General features: G+C 35.7%; 2 protein-coding genes, 1 long non-coding RNA gene and 1 pseudogene across 4 annotated transcripts; 1 reads left to right on the forward strand and 3 right to left on the reverse strand.

Annotated features, from left to right (window-relative positions):
• Positions 1 to 28: 28 nt before the first annotated feature.
• Positions 29 to 3,784, reverse strand: LOC130733661 (uncharacterized). The gene is made up of 3 exons (XR_009017524.1): positions 2,373 to 3,784; positions 959 to 2,194; positions 29 to 627 (listed from the first exon to the last, which is right to left on the reverse strand). It is a non-coding gene; the product is annotated as an uncharacterized LOC130733661 (long non-coding RNA).
• An 819-nt stretch (positions 3,785 to 4,603) lies between these two features.
• On the reverse strand, positions 4,604 to 6,971 carry LOC130733660 (uncharacterized). Of its 2 annotated transcripts, XM_057585886.1 has the most exons (8): positions 6,743 to 6,971; positions 6,563 to 6,656; positions 6,460 to 6,496; positions 6,293 to 6,363; positions 6,021 to 6,212; positions 5,756 to 5,948; positions 5,458 to 5,571; positions 4,604 to 4,922 (listed from the first exon to the last, which is right to left on the reverse strand). In XM_057585886.1, exons 3-7 carry the CDS (start codon positions 6,464 to 6,466, stop codon positions 5,471 to 5,473), a joined length of 564 nt encoding a protein of 187 aa, XP_057441869.1. In that variant the 5' UTR covers positions 6,467 to 6,496; positions 6,563 to 6,656; positions 6,743 to 6,971; the 3' UTR covers positions 4,604 to 4,922; positions 5,458 to 5,470. The 2 variants fall into 2 exon arrangements, with proteins under 2 accessions (XP_057441869.1, XP_057441867.1); XM_057585884.1 differs by having other exon boundaries at positions 6,460 to 6,656.
• A 3,866-nt stretch (positions 6,972 to 10,837) lies between these two features.
• LOC130731606 (rop guanine nucleotide exchange factor 5-like) lies at positions 10,838 to 13,613 on the forward strand (annotated as a pseudogene).
• A 1,237-nt stretch (positions 13,614 to 14,850) lies between these two features.
• Positions 14,851 to 19,395, reverse strand: LOC130733662 (uncharacterized). Its single transcript, XM_057585887.1, has 6 exons — positions 19,030 to 19,395; positions 18,535 to 18,592; positions 18,155 to 18,321; positions 15,475 to 15,550; positions 15,290 to 15,353; positions 14,851 to 15,170 (listed from the first exon to the last, which is right to left on the reverse strand). The coding sequence occupies exons 1-5, from the start codon at positions 19,168 to 19,170 to the stop codon at positions 15,337 to 15,339; spliced, it is 459 nt and encodes a 152-aa protein (XP_057441870.1). The 5' UTR covers positions 19,171 to 19,395; the 3' UTR covers positions 14,851 to 15,170; positions 15,290 to 15,336.
• Between the last annotated feature and the right edge of the window lie 224 nt (positions 19,396 to 19,619).

The raw sequence follows: 19,619 nt of genomic DNA on the forward strand, positions 1-19,619 counted from the left end.
CGAAGAAAGATTTCCATACATGCGCAATATTCCAGTGTGGCAGTGTCAATATTAAAATCAATTGAATTTTGTATTGTTGTTTGGGCCTTTAACATATTCAATGTTCAGAACTCGCTGCTGCTAGGAGAACACAACAAACTATCTCATGGAAAGAAATTACAATCTTTCAATGAGTGAAACCTTCTCTGAAAAAATGCGAAAAATAAACTTCACAGACACATATTTCATCTTAAGGAACAAATTCACATCCATCAGTACTCATGTGTGTATCAAACACCTATTCTCTGTAGAAGTGAGGGTCAATAATGGGCTGGCATTGATTCTTCTTCATTAATAAGATTCAGCTTTCATTCTTCAGTGCCTTCTCCTTGTCATCTGAAGAAATTTCTTCACAAGTGGAAGGAAGTAATTTATTTCCCAAAGTCACTCCTTGATTTTGTTTGTAGACCCATTTTTCTTGAAGAAGGTATTTGAAAAGTGAAAAGTATTTTCCAAGTTCTTATGCTCTTTGATGTTTTTTCATGGTAGGCTTGTAAACCACTATACACGTTCAGGACACTCATTATTGACACTGCAGTTCCAGTTATCCAGTGTGCAAAAAACCACAGTCTTCTCCTTTTGGATCCCCTGTGAAGAACAAGAAAATGATTATTGTAGCCTAATAATGATCATGCTTTGTATGCGTATATAAAATATATCAACATTGAACATGAAAGTACTTCAATAATTAAAGATTATAGACCAGAAAAGTGTGATTCAATTATAGATTTATTTTTTTTTTGCTCACCAAGGCTAAATGGCCTAAGTGCATGTTTGAAAAATCTTCTACAATTGATTCTGAAACCAAAATCAATTACAAGGAGAAGCTTATTTCCAGTGAAAAAGATGATTCAAACACAGCAGATCACTTAAGTACACTTTTTTAACTTAATAAATGACAACTCAATATATAGTTCACCTTTGTGGTCGAAAAATACCAACTAGAACTTGAAGCCATATAATGCAACCCCTAATCTTTGATGATTATTGTTGAAAGAGAGGTTGAAATTTTTTATGGACATGATTGCTCCAGCTGTGGCAAGAAGTACAGCAAGCTTCTGTTGAACAGAAACACATAAGTACATGTCAATTAAAAAAACATGGATCACCAATGCAATACTTTCATAAAAACTTGTAATATTTGCTAGTGATGAAGTTGATGTTGATTTTTCCCTCCACTTAATTTGAGCTAAAGATTTGTTTAAGGCTACAGCTAGCAGCATAATGGTGCTGTACTTTTCACATGCTCTATTAAAAAATGAGATACAGAAAGCTAGGAACTCCTAATAACAAAGGTTATTTCTTAAAGCTCCTTTCTTGTCTTCAAAGTATTCATCTTAGTCCTAAACTTCTAATCAATAAACAAAGAAGCAATGGTCTTTTCCTAACCTTAAACAGTAACTAACAAGCATTTGGACAAATAAAATAACAGGAAAACTGTAATCATGCTACTTTCTCAAGTTAACCTTCATCAAAAAGTGGATAAGTGGGACAACTGACCCTATTAAACTCATTTTGAACCATAAAAAATAAAAATAGTTGTTCTTTTACTCTCTGTGTGTTTGGGACTTTGGAGACTTAGAATGAATGCTCATTAACCAGAATCAGTGTTAGGTGGTCATATAGAAGTTTTACAATTGACTTAGAGAGTTGATTTTAGTCCCAAAATCAATTATGTGGAGAAGCTACAGATACTAGCTTTTGCAGTAGACGTAATCAATTGTGGGTTTCATAATTGCATTGCGCAACACTACCTTATAGAAATCACGTTTACCATAAACGTATCCAAACATAAATCAATTGACTTTTGACTCACTTTCCCTATAATCAACTTTTCCAAAATGAATTTTATCTAAAATCAATTCTGAGAACGTGGATCCAAAAACGCACTTAGATTTGTTGTCAAGTAAAGGAATACAAACTAATTAAATTTGCAAAAAGTATCAGTTATCTCACTAAAACTATGATGCAACAGGGGTTCAGATGTACTTTCCTGCAAAACTGCATGAGCATAGAATATAATTCTAAGCCTTCTTCGATTCCCATCGCCGCTGGACAATCTAATTACTAGTACACCAACACGCATCAAGAACGCCAGTGAAGCCCACAGAAGAAACCCGTGTAATGTGATTTCAAAGTGAAGCCTAGGATTTATCTTCATACACAAAACAACCACAAAAAAGATGAGCTTCACATGCAAAACTTGTTATTCATGAAATAGAGGAGTATAAGAAGAGCAATACAATAAGTAGCTTATGAGTGCATGAATTGATTCTGAAGAAAAATAAGTTGATCCAAACATACTATAAGAAGATGCATCAGGAATTGAATACCTTAGTGTGGTGGTCTTTATTTTGTTAGTGAAGGCCTTTAGCTTTCTTGTGCTGTTGTGATGCACTAACAATGAGAAACATGGTTAGAACTAAACTTGCCTGAAAGAGCTTTTGCTGAAATCCCATTCTTCCTTCTTTTGTTGATCATATGACGATAGTTAACCCAACCTCTACTAATGCTAGTGAGGCAGCAAGAGTAGGACATTCTGATAATTGTATGTGTTTCTGCTCAAGCTGGCCAAGATACTTACCTTATGTTTTCCTGCCACAAAGGAATAAATGAGAATCTGGATGCCACATGACAAGTTTCATAACCTTCATTTTTTTTCTTTGTCAATTCCATTGACAGGTGTCATAAAACCTAATTGACTCCACTGTTGAGTTCATTTGAAGCTAATAGTGAGAAATAGGGTATTAAACTGTTGCAAGTTTTGTTTTGTTTTTTGGTCAAAGATTGATTGTATTGAGAGAAAAGGCCCAAAGGCCAAGCTGAGAACAAAAGCCGAAGGCTAACAAAACAAAATACTAGCTTACCGACACACCTCTAGAAAACACCTATGAAATAGAGGGTGTGGTCCCAATAAATTGGAAAGCAAAATCACGTGGGAGACCATCACAGACTTGAATAGCTCCAACTACTTTCTCAAAAACTCAACCGAAATAATGCTTCTGAGGCTACCAGAGAGGCATCATTCACTTTCATCGGAGCACAAAGGAGTTATCAATGGAGAAGCAAAGGCTTCTTCTTCTTCTTCTTCTTCAGTCTAGGCTCTTCTATGACTTGGATACTAGTAACACCAAGGAGATGGGGCAACACTCTGAAGCAGAAGTGGCACAAGGGAGGTGATGTTTAAGCTCCATCAGCAGGATCCCGAACTTTGTTTCTTTATCCAGCACCCCTTACAACTTTGTTTCTTTAAAAGGTGTTTGAACTTTGAAGGTTCCTTGTTTCTTTCCTCAACAGTGAGTTCCACAATTGGTTTTAAGACTCTATAACATATCTTGCCTTGTAATGCTACTTTACTTCATAACATGTGTCCCTTTCTTTCTTTTTTCAAAGCCTCTACTCTTTCTCAAACCACTCCCATCAATCATGGACTAGTGGGATGAGGTTGATCTCTCTTTTGTTTTACAAAGAGCTTTTGTGTGTGAAATCCTTTAGGAACTGCCTTTGGCTTAGTTTTCTTTATCAAATCCCTACAAAAATGTCTCTTGCAAAGAAGACTCTTACTTCAAAGTTTGAAAATGTTGAGGACACTCGAGAGATGTTAGTGTTGGAATGCATACTTGAGAGGCTCCCTCAATCTTCACTTTGTCAAATGGCCAGTGTTTGCCATTCCTTGAGGGAGAGATGTGTGAGTACCTTTGGGAGAGGCACACGAAGCAGAAATGGGGTAGAGTTGGTTTAGTTGCTTACATGGAGTGGAAATGGCATGTTGCTTCCAAAAGGAACATTGGCAGAGGCTCGTGCCGCTTCATTGACCTTTTTCATGGATGAGAATGAAGGTTTCCACAAGTTATAGCAGCAAGCACAGGAGTTATGTGCCTCCTGATTCATTCATGACTTGGTATGTTGCTCTTGACAAAGGCAGCTTCTGGTATCTGCCCTATTGTTTCTCAGAATCAATTCTGACACTTAAGCTAATCATGTTAACTTCTACCCAAAATTGATTTAGTCTTGTTCTTGTTTTCGGTCCATTTCACTAAACACAAGACACTTTGGGATATCACCTATGGCAAACGTGTTGTAACAAAGAGTAAATCACTCTCTCCTGCTATGTTGAACCTTAAGTAGTTGAATTTCTACAATAAATTTTATAGGACCCCAAAAGAATGATCACATTTTTGGATGGAGTTAAGTAATACCAACCCCACCACAATTAGTTGTTTTTTGCATTAATCTGCCTATCTCTGACTTACTTTGCTTCATGTTTATGGCCTTCCCTATTCATGCATTAAATTATTATGCTTTGTTACGTTTTTTAATCTTAGCCACCTACAAATCATCTTCTCACATTATAGAGATACTTCAGTTTTAGGAATCCCCTTGATGAATTTTGTACAAAATAACATGCGTGGTGCTTGTAACATGAGAACAATTATATTAGACAGAAGAATATGAATTCTCTTGTTTCAATGAAAACATGGAAACAAAGTACCTAGCTTTGAGAGAAAAAAACCATGGCCCCTGGTGCAATACAATTAAAATCATTCTAGAACCACATAAGGCAAGTTCAATATTTCTCTCTAATGCATGTACAATTGCAATGATACTCAAGCATCTGAGTGGCAAAGTAGTTTACCTTTTAAAATCTAGCCTCATGTTCAAATGATCCTTACATTACTAGTGTTCTACTCAACTCCATGTGCATGGAATTTTAAGGAAAACAATATCAATAAAAGAGGGCAAAAGAAAACTAAAGCTTCTATTAGAGAACAGGAAATATTTCCTCTCTGCAAGTCTTCTGATTGTTGGAAACTTGAATCACGAGCAGGTGACCTGTTCAAGCCTTCTTTTATACAAGGTTGAAGAAGCATCTGACAGAACATCTGCAAAGGCATCAGTAGTCAACTTTTTTGATAGAATTGAATAGAATATTACCTGTATACTAGCTTCTATATTGCTTTCTACATATTGTGATTGAAGAATATGACAACTTTCTACAAAACTTATCAACAGAAGTTCAGGTTAAAGGACTCACCATCTATTTTACAGTCCAAACTGTTGCTTGAGACAGATTAAGAGTTAAGACAATACAGTAACAACAATCAAGCCTGATCTAATTTAGGGTTGAATGCATAGATCAATCTAGGCCATCGGGATTGATCTATCAAAAACCAAAATTTGCAATAAACCTATTAGTGTTTTGACTTTTTAATAATTTAACCTGAAGTTTACTTCTGCATTGCTTGACTGCTAGGAGATTTAAAACCCCTATAAGGTCAAGCTCCTCATTTGAACAGCTTATTTACAGACCCAACGTCCTAAGAAAACTAAACCTTCTCGAGCAAAACAATAGCTATCACAGATTCATATCACCATTTAATAAGGAACACTTGTTGAGAGAAAAAGAAAGGAATGTACCAATTTCTCTCATTTAGTTGTGGAGAGAGAAAACAGGGGAAAAGCTAGGGATAAGTACCCCGTTGTAGGAGCGCAGCACTAGTCTTACAGAGCCTGGACACGTGATCGCAACATCTGCGTAAAATGTAAATAAATTTCAATTCAGTCCTTTAACCATCTCCTAAATTAAGAAACAAAACATGCAGTAGTGTAAATTAATTACCATTAAAATCAATACAACCGTATTAACTTTATAATGATTTCAATTACATTGTGGTTTTCATATTGTATAAACTTGGATATGCATATAGAAACTTACATGCAAGAACGTCCATCGAAGTAAAAGTGAGTGCATTTTCCTCATTATCTTCTAGGTTCCTTTTCTTGATTAAAAGATAACTTTCACCGTGTAGGCAATTCTGCACCTCAGGTCCACATAACAAAAAAAAAGGCTTTTTGGCCTTTTTCAGATTTGACCACAGACATTTGATATTTTCATCAAGATACCTCATCTGCAAAAGTAAAAAAGTAAGAAAAAAATTGATAAAGTATTTTAATGTCACGGTACGGCATATTAGATTTACCGAATCAACTTCATCCATGCTTTCGTAGAAGGTTGAGAAGCACAACAAGAGATCGTCAATCCCGGGTCTTGTGAAGAATTCGTCGCGACGTTTTGCTGACTGAATGTAGTCAGCAAGTCTTGAAACCGGAACTAATGCCAATTGAAAGGGTAGAGGTGGTGATTCGGGAATCGGCTTTGTTAGAATGAAATCCTATAGAATGAATAATGTTAATGATTAATGAAGCAGATAGAATGAGAAAAATGAAAATGTGAATTAAAATAGTAATATACCCAAATTTTTGTTTGATTACTTTCATCAATTCTCTTCACATTGATGCACACTTCCAAAACTTTGGCAGGAACTGGCAATATAGCAAATGGATGTTTTTTAGAATAAATGTAATGCAAGCAACTGACTAATCAAGCAATTTAGGACTACAAACAGAATGTGATCATACCCGCCATTGTAGTTGAGTAGACAATCCATTTAAATCTCTGCGGAGGACCACAATCAATGAGTCATTTCATTTTCAACAAAAACCTACAAATTTACTCACTCACCTCTGCACAGGTAGCTCCTTCATCCGGTATGGTATGTACTTGACAGAATCTCTAAATTTCTGAGTCATAGCTTCCAATTCGTCTGCAGACAAATCTGCAACCCAAAAACAAAAAACCCTTACTTACAATACCCGAATGCAAGCATAAAAAGAGAGAAGAAAAAGAGAAGAGAACCCTAACCATCATAGTAATCTTTGGCCAGATACAAGGCCGAGCTAGGTAAGATTGAAAATAATAATTCCTTCCACAGTGGACGCTTGGGAGAAGCGGGCTTCTCAGTAGAAGAGGAAGAAGAACCATGGATGCGGCGACGAAAATGGGAGGAGAGAAACGTAGCTCGGCGCAGAGACATGACTCGGTGTTTGAACGAAAATGAAATGTGTTGCTGCTAATAAGGCTTAAGGCTTGCTTGCTTATCAGAACTTCTAATTAGAGCGGTAATTAGAGACATGCTATTTATACAAAGTTATTTTGAAAATTAATTAAATACTATACCTTTTTGTTAATTAAATTAAAAGACCCATATATTCTTATTATTTTCATTCTTGCATGTTCTCTGTGAGTGCTACTTGATATAGTTGTGGGTGGAATTTTATTTCCATACTTCTTTTATCATATAGGTTTTGTTTGTTTCAAAAGAATAAAGAAAACTTTTTGTGGGCCCCACATTAAAAACTTTTCCCTCCCATTCATGCAAAAAAATTAGAAAGTTAAAGCTATTTTCATGAAAAAAAAACGACTAAACTACCTTCAAAATTTCCTCATTTTTTCCACATAATGAATAGTAGATGCACGCCGCTAGTGAGATACAAAAAATTATTGTAAGTATTTTGCTGCAAACTTTGGAGGTATAACTATCCTTTTGCTATCGAAAGAAAAAAAAAAAAAACAAACTAGTTGATATAGTTGTGCGTGGAATTTTTACGTGAAATTTTGTTTTCATACTTCTTTCATCATTTGTTTAATAAAAAAATCTTAGAGGAAAAGAAAGTGAAGGAAAGAAAAGAGTGAGAATATTATGTTTTCTAGTGTTTGGTATCACCGTAGGAAGAAAAGAAAAGAAAACTTTTTGTGGGTCCTGCTTCAAAAGCTTTTCCCTCCAATTCAGGCAAAAAATTGGAAAGTTAGAGCCATCTAAATGAGAAAGACCAAACTACCCTCGAAATTTCCTCATTTTTTCACATAATGAATGGTAGATGCACCATAGGCACTTAAATTGCCGCAAGTAGTGAGATATAGAAAATTGTTATAAGGATTTTGATGCAAACTTTGGAGAGCCATAACTTTTTATTCGTAACTCAAAATTTGATGTATTATGTATGCTTTTGGGTGTAGAAAAGTATTCTTAAGTAAAACTTCCTCAAAACTGGGTCAAGTTTGGGGGATAGGAACACCGCCTGCTTCCATACTCAAACGATCATTCGTCGAAAATAGAACAAGATTCACAAGCTTCAGCAGAGTGACAGTTCTTGGTGTTATGATGAGGAAGCTTTGCACCTCATGGCTCAGTCATATTATGAGACGTTGTTTGCAGGAGAGGATATGGTTGACTAGCAGCCTTATGACCCTGGTAGTGTGCCTCACCTCTCTATGGATTGTGTCAGGGGTATGCTGGCACCAGTAACAAACCAGGAGGTCAGGGAGGCCATCTCTTCTTTATACACTGCGGTGTCGGTTCTGTTTGAACAACGTCTCTTGTTGATTCCATCTCGGGTGGAGGCTGAGGTTCGGGATGGGAATCACAACTTTCACGCGTGTGCTAGCGAGTTACAAGAGCTTCATCTTCTGCTTTGCCGAGGATGGGTGGTACGCGTCCGTCATATTCCGAGGGAGGCTAATGCGACACCTGATTGCTTAGCGGGTGAGGGGCTCAATTGTGGTGTGGCTTCACGGAGCTTGGGGATCCGCCTAGTTGTGTAATCTTGTTTTTGTGTAGGGATAGTTTAGCTTCTTAGTCGCTTTTTACTTTTCCAATATCCTAAAAAAAAAAACAGAAATTCCCAAACTAAATAAAAATAGTTTTTATCTACATAAATAATGATTATCATTAGCTTCAAATCTCTATTTAAAAGATTATATCTTCTTCAATTTTTTTAAAAGATTTACAAAGATTTTCTTTCAAATTTGAAATAAGCCAACTAACTCACATTTCTCTCTCATAAACTCTAAACATGAATTTTCCAGCTCATGTGGGGATATTTTATTTTACTTTCCACTTCATAAGCTTTAAAATAACTATTTAACTAAATTTTAAGCACAATCTCCTATTTTCCACAATTTTTCGGTTTTTAAATTTAAAACCTAAGGCTCAAAAAATTATTTCTACGTCCCCGAATAATAGCCGACCGGTAAAGAAGCGCTTACATCATAATCCACCAATGGAGCAACTGCTAAGGAAACTTCCTCCACCCACACAGGTGAGGGCATTCCTAACAAGGAAATCAAAGACATGCTATTAGTGAGGAAATTGCTTCACATTCTAAAATTTTTTCCCTGATCAGATATTAACAATTTTTTCCTGATCAGATATTAACAACCACATTAGGTAAACAATTGCTTCACATTCTAAAAATATTAAGTCACTTATAAGGCATTCATCATTGAGATCTTTGATTGACATCCATTCTAACTAAATGCTTATCCAACATTGTTGGACAACAACAGTAGCAAGCTATAGGAACCTAGAATCTAGGTAACAAGCAAAGGTGAGTAGTCTAGGATTAAAACAAACTCTAAAATGAGATAAATGAGTCCAGAATCACATGGCTAATTTAGCATATACCTAACAATAACATCCTTAGGCATGTCATCCACATTACACAAAGTCGAAACTACAACTAGTAGCATGTTTGAATTGGCCCACAATCCAAAGCATAAGCTAAACTAGGATAGTAGCCTGTTTCCGTACGATGCACGGACGAGCGATTATACATTTTATGATTTTTAATTCTATAATTTAATAAGAGCGATTTTACATTTTACAAAACATAGAGAATCACAAAAGGAGAGAACATATATATGAGTTACAAAAGAATTCAGAAAAATTTAAGTTTCCCAACAAACCCTTTGTGCGTATAGGTTATCCACTATAGGCCCAACTCCATGAGTCACTGATCTCATATGGATCCACCTTCTTCCTGCCTATATTACTCAAGTACCTCCCATCTTGATTATTTGACAGCAGCAGCACCTACGTTCAACATATCAGGAAGTGATACCAATCAAGTAATACATGGTGGGGCAAATTGAAAGCTAACATATAATCCTAACCAAGTTGTCCAGGAAGGAGAAACATTAATTGGATAATATTCCCTGCTGCAACCTCCTATCTGCGGCCTCAAAGTTCAATAAACATAGCAATCTGGTGAAACAACAGAATAAAAAATCACACTTAGATATCACTCCAAATTAAAAGAAATCAAATAAAGAAAACCACAAATCTCCAAAACCAAAGGAGTGTTTATAGGAGTGGAAATGTAAGAAGCCCGTTACTCTTAGATTGTGAAACCATAAATAGCATAAATATATATAGGACTAACTATTTTTAACTACAACACGAAGTAAATCTTTGTCTAGCAGAGTTGTTTGTTCTGGAGAGAAAAAAAAATGGTAAGGAAAAACAACCAACAAATGATGAAAACAACCACTCTGATCACGTTATACAAAGAATGAAAAAATGAATGATGAGGAAGACAATCCCCTTTACTACATACTTAACTGAATGCAGATATACTATTGCACTCCAGTATTCCACCTTTAGTTCCCTTTTTTTCAGGTAGCTCAGGTATCATCCCTAAACTTTTGATATGTAACAGAATTATCTACTAAACCCTCACTATAAATGGGGGGAATACATTGCGATCATACTTAAGTTTCAAATCGTGGAATACACTGTTCAATCATTCCAACTCTAGAGTAGATAACTCCAAAGAGGAACTTATTAACATATCTCTTAGTTTAACGGTCCAATTGGGTTAATTTTAAATCATAAGTTGATGAAAAGGAATTTTACTACCAGCACTATTATTGGTAGGAGATCCATTTCATAAGGCAATCAAGAGACTCAAAACCAAAGATCAGAGAAGGCAATACCACACATGATTTACAAAGCACTGAAGCTTGGCAAAAGATTTTCAAACATGCTCCAGTAGGTTTTGAATTTTGGTGCTACTATTTTATTTTTTGAATATTGACCCCTTTTAGTCAGTTTAGTTAATAATGTTTCTATTTGGCTGTTTTTTAATTACTGGGAAAATTATTGGATCAGGGGTTGGTATGATGAAGGAAAGGTTTGCAAAATTGTTGCTTGGTGAAGACATGTCAGGATCTGGAAAAGGAGTTTGCACTGCTTTGGCCATTTCAAATGCTATTACTAATCTGTGTGGTACGGTTTCTTCGTAACATTGATATATGCTCATGCTGTGTTTGAGAAAATGTTACACTTTTTGCATTGGCAAATGCTTCAAGTATTTTGTTCTAGATTGAATTTTAATGTTGTTGTAATAATTGATTCAATTTGGATTGTTAATGCAATGTGTAGCTACTGTATTTGGACAATTATGGAGACTAGAACCCCTCCCTTGTGAAAAGAAAGCAATGTGGCGGCGAGAGATGGAGTGGCTGGTTTGTGTTAGTGATCACATTGTTGAGTTGATGCCTTCTTGGCAAACATTCCCAGATGGAAGTAAGCTGGAGGATTGAGTTCTCATCTGTGACTTCATTTATCTTTTAACCAAATGATTATCCCTAGGCCCTTCCCTCTTTACACTGATTCCAAATTCCAATCAACAGTGGTATTAGAATTGTGATGTTTCTATTTGTATGTTTGTATCTCAGAATCAATTCTGACACCAGAAACTTCTTCTCAGAATTGATTTTAACTTTAGAATCAATTGTAGAAAGATTTACGAAAATACAATAACATGGTGTGTTCTGCAGGTAATGACTTGCAGGCCAAGGTCAGATCTTTTTATCAATCTACCAGCTCTGCAAAAACTTGATAACATGCTTCTTGTAAGTATTGGATCCCATTCTTTCATGGTATACTAGTAACTGGTTGTTGGTAAGTAAATGATAAAAAATTCTGATTCTGAGGCTTTCGTGTACATTATCACAGGACATTTTAGATAGTTACAAAGCTAAGGAGTTTTGGTATGTTGACCAAGGAATTGTATCCCAAGATGCAGATGGATCAGCTTCTTTTCGCAAAAGAATTCAGCGAGAAGAAGAGAAATGGTGGCTCCCCGTGCCTCAAGTTCCCCCTGCTGGTCTCAGTGACAACTCAAGAAAGCAGTTGAATCACACAAGAGAATGTGCAAGCCAAATACTCAAAGCAGCCATGAGTATCAATGGCAATGCTTTAGCTGAAATGGAAGTTCCTGAGTCATATCTAGAAGCCCTTCCTAAGGTCCGATTTCCAACATTAACAGAATTTGATATCTTTGTCTGATTAATACAACTAGGCTGAAAAGTAAATGTGATTGATCAAATTCACTACAAATTTAGTAAGGAAACACTCATAGACTCTTAACTTTGCTTCATCATTAACTCAAGAAGCAAAAAGTATTCTATTAGTTCCATGCAAATTTAGTTCCGTGGTTAAGTGCATGTTTGAAAATTCTTCCACAACAGATTCTAAAACCAAAATTAATTAGGGGGAGAAGCTTCCGTGTGTCAGAATTGATTTTGAGGGAATAGAAACTAGTCCAAACTCCAAACATGCTAAAAATCTCTCATAACCTCTTTTTCTAGTCCTGCCAAGTTTCCAACCACACTTTATACAGTCTTATATGACATTGTTTTCAAATTTATATCTGGGTATTTCACAAAGAGTTCATTCAAGATACATGATACATTATCTGAACTTTCAGAATGGAAGAACTTGCTTAGGGGATTTCATTTACCGTTACATCACATCAGAGCAATTCTCTTCGGAATGCCTGCTTGATTGCTTAGACCTCTCCTCTGAGCATGTTGCACTAGAGATTGCTAACCGTGTTGAAGCTTCAATTCATGTATGGCGTCGAAGAGGTCACTCTAGACCCCCACCGAATCCTAGCCGTTCAACTACAAAGTCATCATGGGAAATTGTCAAGGACTTCATGGCTGATGGAGACAAGAGAGAGTTGCTGGCAGAAAGAGCTGAAAATATTCTACTTTCATTGAGCAGCGATTCCCGGGATTAACTCAAACTACCTTGGATACCAGCAAAATCCAGTGCAACAAGGTTCCATTTCCCTTCTCTTTCTTTTTAATTGCAATTTTTCTCTCTTTCTATCACATCCATTGTATATCACATCCTTTACTTCTCTCTTTTCTCTTTCTCACTCTGGATATCTGTCTGTTAGAATATAATATAAAACCATTAAAGTTGCCCTTACCCAACAGCTTAAGCTTTTGGGTTAAGTGGTTATTTGACACTGTCAAGTGTCTGCATAATACGAATGTCTACGAATAATTTTACTTGCATCATTGTAATCTTTTAATCACATTATCTTAATTGTAATCTTTCTTTTAAACATTCAGGATGTTGGAAAAGCCATCCTAGAGGGCTATTCAAGAGTTCTGGAGAGCATGGCATTTAACATTGTAGCTCGTATAGATGATTTGCTATATGTGGATGACTTGACAAAACATTCAGATAGGTTTCCATTGGTGCCACCGACAGTTAATGTGGTTTCTCAGCAGAAGCTTTCGCGTTCAATGGCAGTGTCTGTCTCAGGCACTCCGCACAAAGCATTATCACCTGTGCCTCTAATTAGTCCGGCAAGGGGAGATAGAGAGAGAACTCCTTTCCTCAACATCAACAATAACAACATCATCAAACCTCAACGTCGTGGCTTTGGCGTGCGAAGAGCATTGCCAAATTATCTTGGAGGAGAGACCAAAGCAACAAAGATGTTTAGCAATGCAACTGAAGTTTATGGTACAAACCCAAATTGCAATAAAGCAGAACAGCCAGAATGTCAGAAGGAATCGCATGACATGAGGAGCAAGACAAAATGATGGTTGTATAGGAAAGAAGTTTATTAACCTGCAGAAACTTTTGTTAGCATGTATGGCTCCCTTTCATTGTATCATTTACAACTAGTATCTATTGTTAGTTGAAAAGAAGAAAAAATATCTGTTAGTTGAAATAGGAATTCATAGTTCATTGAGGTTATTACATTCTCTTACTGAAATCTGTAATGGTCCAATTCATAAGACCAAATGTATCAATTAGAAGATTGTATTCAGATTAAGATTATGCTGTTAGAGTTCATGGTTTTCTTTATCTGCTACTTATTCTTTTAAGTGTGTTCTTCATTTTGTTTGGTAACCAAAATATTAGGGTGAGTTAGCAGAGATGAAGCCATAAATAACAAATTGATGACTAACAACTAGCTACCTAACAGATTAACTAATTAATAAACAGATAACTAACACCACGCTACCTAACAAATTTAACTACCTCATTATGGATGGATTCACATCTTAGAAGCAAATTTAGAAAATAGGGAGAGCTTTGGTTAGAATATCAACAAGTTGATGATGAGTCTGAACATGAATGATATATCTTCATTATGATTAGTGAGCAGGAGTTGGTTGTGGAATCATTTTTTGGTTGGAGATGTTGTTGTACTCATTACTTTGACAGTAAGACTTTTCTTGACTAGGTCATGTATTGCAGCTCTCACAATAAGGGGATATTTCACATTAAAAACTTGATGTGTTTTTATGCAATTTAGTCATTTGTTTGGTTTTAGGATAATTCTTATGCTCTTCACGTAGGAAAAGTGAATTTAGTCATGCGATATTCTATTGCCTCCTTTCAATGTGCTTGTCATTTTTCAAGAATATCAACAGTAGGTTATGGATAAGCGGCCGAGATGACGAGTCCAACTTTTTTTTTGATAGGCAAATGTTAGTGGTTAGTTGTTAGTAAGTTAGAAAATTCCTTCAATTTTCCCTTCCAGGATTCGAACCCTGGACCTTCCCCTCCACAACTCTTATGTCCCCTAGCTCTTACCATTTGAGCTAACCCTCGGGGACACGAGTTCAACTTAGAGACAGACTTCCCCTTTTAAAGCTCGGCGTCTCAGGGGCTTATGCACCCACCTGGTAAACAATCGAGTTCAATTTCCTCAATAGGTTGGTCACATTCTAGCTTTGTGAATTAAGTCTTTATTTATATAATGTGACCGAGTATACCTATAGCTTAGATATTGGTGGATCACTTTTGAAAAGATGATTAATTAATAAAGAAAAGTCATTTACGAGCATTAGTTACATAAGAATACACAGACATGAGCACACTCAAAAGAAAGCAAGAAGTATTATTATCACTAGTCATAGCAATAACCTAAACTACAGGAGGGATGCTTCGCCCAAACTCCATACTAGAAGAGGATCACATCATTGATATCATTGATATAAAACAAAAGTCTTAAACTTAAAGGCTGGTTATCCAAATATAAAAGTTTTCATAAATTATACAAAGCACAAAAAGTTTTGGCTCCATGCAACTGTTGCGGTATGACTGGCTGGTTGACTCCATGTACTACACTCGCAGGATACATATTTTACCTTAACTTATTTATTTCCAAAGAAGCAGCATGAGCTTTTCGTCCTGCAAAAGTAATGTCAACAAATCCATGTTTATGAGCTGAGCTACATTAATTAATAATGAATCAATTATGAATATATATATGCTTTTAATTACATGGGATGATGGGGAGGAATAGATACCTGTCCGTGGGATGCTGAGTTTTTTTTTAACATATGGTGTGGTGATGTCAATAATAAAGGGAACCTGCATAAATCGAAAATAATATTATTGATGCACTAATTAAACAGTGAGTAAATTATGTTTACTGATATTTATAACTTAATTAGTTGATTTTTTTTTTAATTCCTTTAGCTACTATACGTACCTTCCCACCAGTTCCCTCTTGAAGCGCTGCTTGAGTCATTACCATTGGGATCACCATCTTCCTTATCTTTCTTGAACTGCAATTAGAGGTGAAAAATTATCAGAGTATTACAATTTACTACTTGTGGTTTCTTAAATTATATATTTTCCCATGATTATGAAGTCAAAGTTGTATGTTGAACTGAATGGTAAATTTTCCTTCTCCTTTTTGTTGCTGTGCCCGGTCTGAAAAATTATGGTTTGTGAAGTTGTGGTGAAGGCTTAAATTATGCAGAATAATTGTTGATGAAGAAAGATGTTATATTTATTGTTAAATTCAAGTAAATATATAAAAAGGTATAAAAGTAATTTTAATCATAAAATCTCTTCCCCACCCTCATGAACCAAAAAAAGAAGATATTTTTCCTCCCCTCCCCTCCTATGAACCAAACGTAATAAGTATTAAAATCCCTCCCCTCCATTAAAATCCCTCCCCTCCCCTCCTTTGAACCAAACAGGGGCTAAGAGTCCCAATTAGGGATGTCAATGGGTACGGGTGGGCATGGATAGTATATACCCACCACCCACTCCGCATGTAAGAATTTATACCCATACCCGCTCCATACTCACATGGATATACATTAAGTGGGTTTTAATCGGATTTTAAGATATCCGTGGATATCCATGGGCACCCAACACCCATGAACATAAATGGATTCACATATATTTATTCAAAATAAAATTATATTAAAAATAAAATTTAAGATTGGACTTTACAATCAATCAATGTGTAAAGGAAAATACTTCTTTTCTACCTTTTTTTTGGTCTAATGGCTTCTTGTTACCATTATATAAGTTTACTTGAAGGAGAACTATAACTCAAACACAAATTCATTAAATATTAGACTTAATATACATCTATGTATATATATAAAAAGTATTTTATATATTAGGTGGGTATCCATGGGTATGGATACATCAATATCCGTACCCGCTCCATTAATAAATGGATAATGAAAATATCCATTAAATAAATTCGTAGGTACCCGTGGGTGCGGGTAATTTTACCCATAGCGGGTTTTTATCCGCGGGTATCCACGGGCGTGGGTAATTTTGACATCCCTAGTCCCAATAGATTTTTTGTTGTTGTCAAACACAGTGGATATGTTCCCGTAGGATAACTCAAGTGGTAGGAGTTGGGGGACATATGAGTTGGGTAGGGGGAGGTCAAGGGATCGATTCCTGGCGGGTGCAATTATCTTTCCGATGTCAAAAAAAAAAAGACACTGGATATTTTAAAAGGGACAACAAAGGTGTACAAGATTTGGTGTTCTATTCTTTTTGTTGGTAAATTGACTGAGGGTTCTAACTTCTGAGTCTAATTGGGCCTTCAGTAAATTGGGCCATACCACATTCACATCTAGCTCAACACGCTCCCAAACATGTAGAACATTTTTGGGCTAGATGGTAAAAGTAATATATAAGAAAATTGAGTGGCAAAAGATACACATAAAGTTATTCTTTAACACTTTTACACACACACACAAAAAAAAATATATACACACACACACTACAAGACACGAGATTGTGTGATGTGGATCCATGCTCAAACTCCATGAATTTTGAAGCTAGTGTTGGAGCTAGCACCTTGCATCCTCATGAACAAGTAGAACAAGGTCGAAATTGTGAAAGCTAGAAGATGATGATGGTGATGCCACAATCAGCCATAGGAGGAGGGGAATGGTAAGTCATATGGTGAAGAAGAGGCACAAGGAAGGATCCTTGATAATCTTGAAAGGAGTTTTTCTAAGGAAAGAACTTGGAAAAGACACACTCCTCACTAAAATGCCTTATGCATTCAAAATGAACCAAAGTTCTTTAAAATACAAAGGAAGACTCCTAATATAGACCAGAAGGTTGTGCAAGTGCTCATGGGTTAGGCCCATGTTAGCCCAAACCAAGTTAAGACTCACTAATGGATCCTATATAAGTCCAAATTCTATTGGACTGACAAACAATCCCTAAACCCAATCCTAACTCTATATAGGCCTAATATAAAAGTCCAAACTTAAACATAGAGGACCCAAATACAAGTCCAAATTGAAATACAAACACAACCTTTAATCCTATAATGGCTTTGACCAAAAAAAAAATCCTATAATGGCCAATACAAGCCCCAAATAAGAAAAGAATAATGTTTCATACAGAGGTGGAGAGAGGTGGAATGAGGAGAGAGATATGAAGAAAAGAAAAAGTAAGAGAGAGAAAATATGAGATGTGATAAATGATAAGAAGAGAGAGATAGAAATAAAAAAATGTGAAAATTGAGTGTTTAAAAATGAAGTGTGTATATATCATTATTGATAAGAAAATACAAACAAAAACATAATATTAGAATACTAGCCTATATTGAAATCATGTTTTGAACAATGATTTCAATAGATATTCTAGGACCATTCTTTCTTTGTCAAGCATACATCACTGTGATACATGTATTATAATACCAGTGCTGCTTGGCGGACATTTAGTAATTGGTGGCGGTTTTTGCAGTGCAGTCATTGGCGTAATATCAATGCACAAATCATTATCATATAGTATACCCAAAAGAAACATTAGTTTATGTATATGAAGTGACACTACTTTTCTTGTGCTAAACAATTAAGGACCATATATAAAAAAGGATGAGGATTAATGGCACTCACAACATGCTGGTGGGGTTGGGTGGTCCTGGGGGAATAATTTTCTTGACCACCATAGTAGATAGAAGAGCTGAAGTAGCTAGGCTGAGCCTCCACCATCTCATTCTGATAATTCTTGCAGATTATGCGACTGTTGCTTTCACCTTTATTAGTATTGCTGCTGTGAGTTCCTGAAACCAATCCAAAAGAGTTTCATTAATTACCAAAATTATAAATCCAGACATTAATTCTAAGTGATCATTTAAAGCCACATATACATATGCTCCCAGTTTGTAGACAAGATTTTAGATATATTCTGAATTAAAGAGGTAGTTGTATAGATGCATTAGTTCCATGTAATCCAAATAATTAATATCATTATGCAGAGGAGATTCTGATCGAACCTGGTGCACTGAAGTTTCTGCCTCCCACTACTTGTGTTCTTGATTCTCTTCTCCCAACCTTTATTACAAGTTGAAAAAGAGTAAAAGCTTGAGTATATATATGTAATATGTTTATACAATATACATACAAAAGTAGAACTAGAAAATATGAGTAAGAGATGAAAGTGTTGCAAAGAGAAGTCCGACATAGGCAGTATACAATTGACCATTTACATGTTATTTGGTTTCAAAACCATGTACAAGTTATGAGTGTCTTAAAGTAATTTTTGGTCCAAGCACCCTCCCCACCTATCCCAATATTTTGGGCCGGCACTTTTAAATACAACTCGAAGTGTAACACATATTCAACAAAATAAACAATGACTGTGCTGAAAGATAAACAAAATTAAGCAGCTTTTTAAGTTTCATAGTTAGTTGTGACTATGATGAAGAAGTTGATTCAAACATGCATATTGTGAGTAACAATAGAAATTTGAGAAGGTGATATATACATACAGGTGGTGGTGGCGAAAACATGGAGCCAAAGAGGCTGGCGGAGGAAGATGAAGTAGTGGAGGAGTCCTTGGGACCAAAAAGATGATCAAAATTCATGGTTGATGAAGAAGAATCCCCTGCTTGTTTTTTCTTGGTATCCATATATATGTATGTTTATAGAGTTGTTATACCAAATAAGCTTAGATGATATTGTCAACCAACAAAGAAAACTAGTACTATGTGGATGAGTATTCCCTTAAGACTAGAGAGAGAGTCAGAGACAAAAAAGGAAGGGTCGGATAAAATTTGAAGCCAAACAAAGCAGATAGAATAAGGGGAAGGAAAAGATAAAGAGATGATGAGCTAGCAGATGTATATATAGGAGAGGCAAAAGGAGCTGTTCTATTTATAAGCCCAAAATAAACACTTAGATATGCATTCACACTCACTCTCTCAATCTCATTTCACACATTTTCTTTTCATATATTTTTTTTATCACATTATATCTATCATATCTCTGAGACTCTCAATACTCTCTTTTCTATTCCTATATAATTGAATGAGATGTGCAGTGATTATTTTCCAAAATTAAATGTCCATGTGCTCTCATT

This window comes from Lotus japonicus, chromosome 1, assembly GCF_012489685.1.
Source record: "Lotus japonicus ecotype B-129 chromosome 1, LjGifu_v1.2".
In the NCBI taxonomy this organism is placed as follows: Eukaryota; Viridiplantae; Streptophyta; class Magnoliopsida; order Fabales; family Fabaceae; genus Lotus; species Lotus japonicus.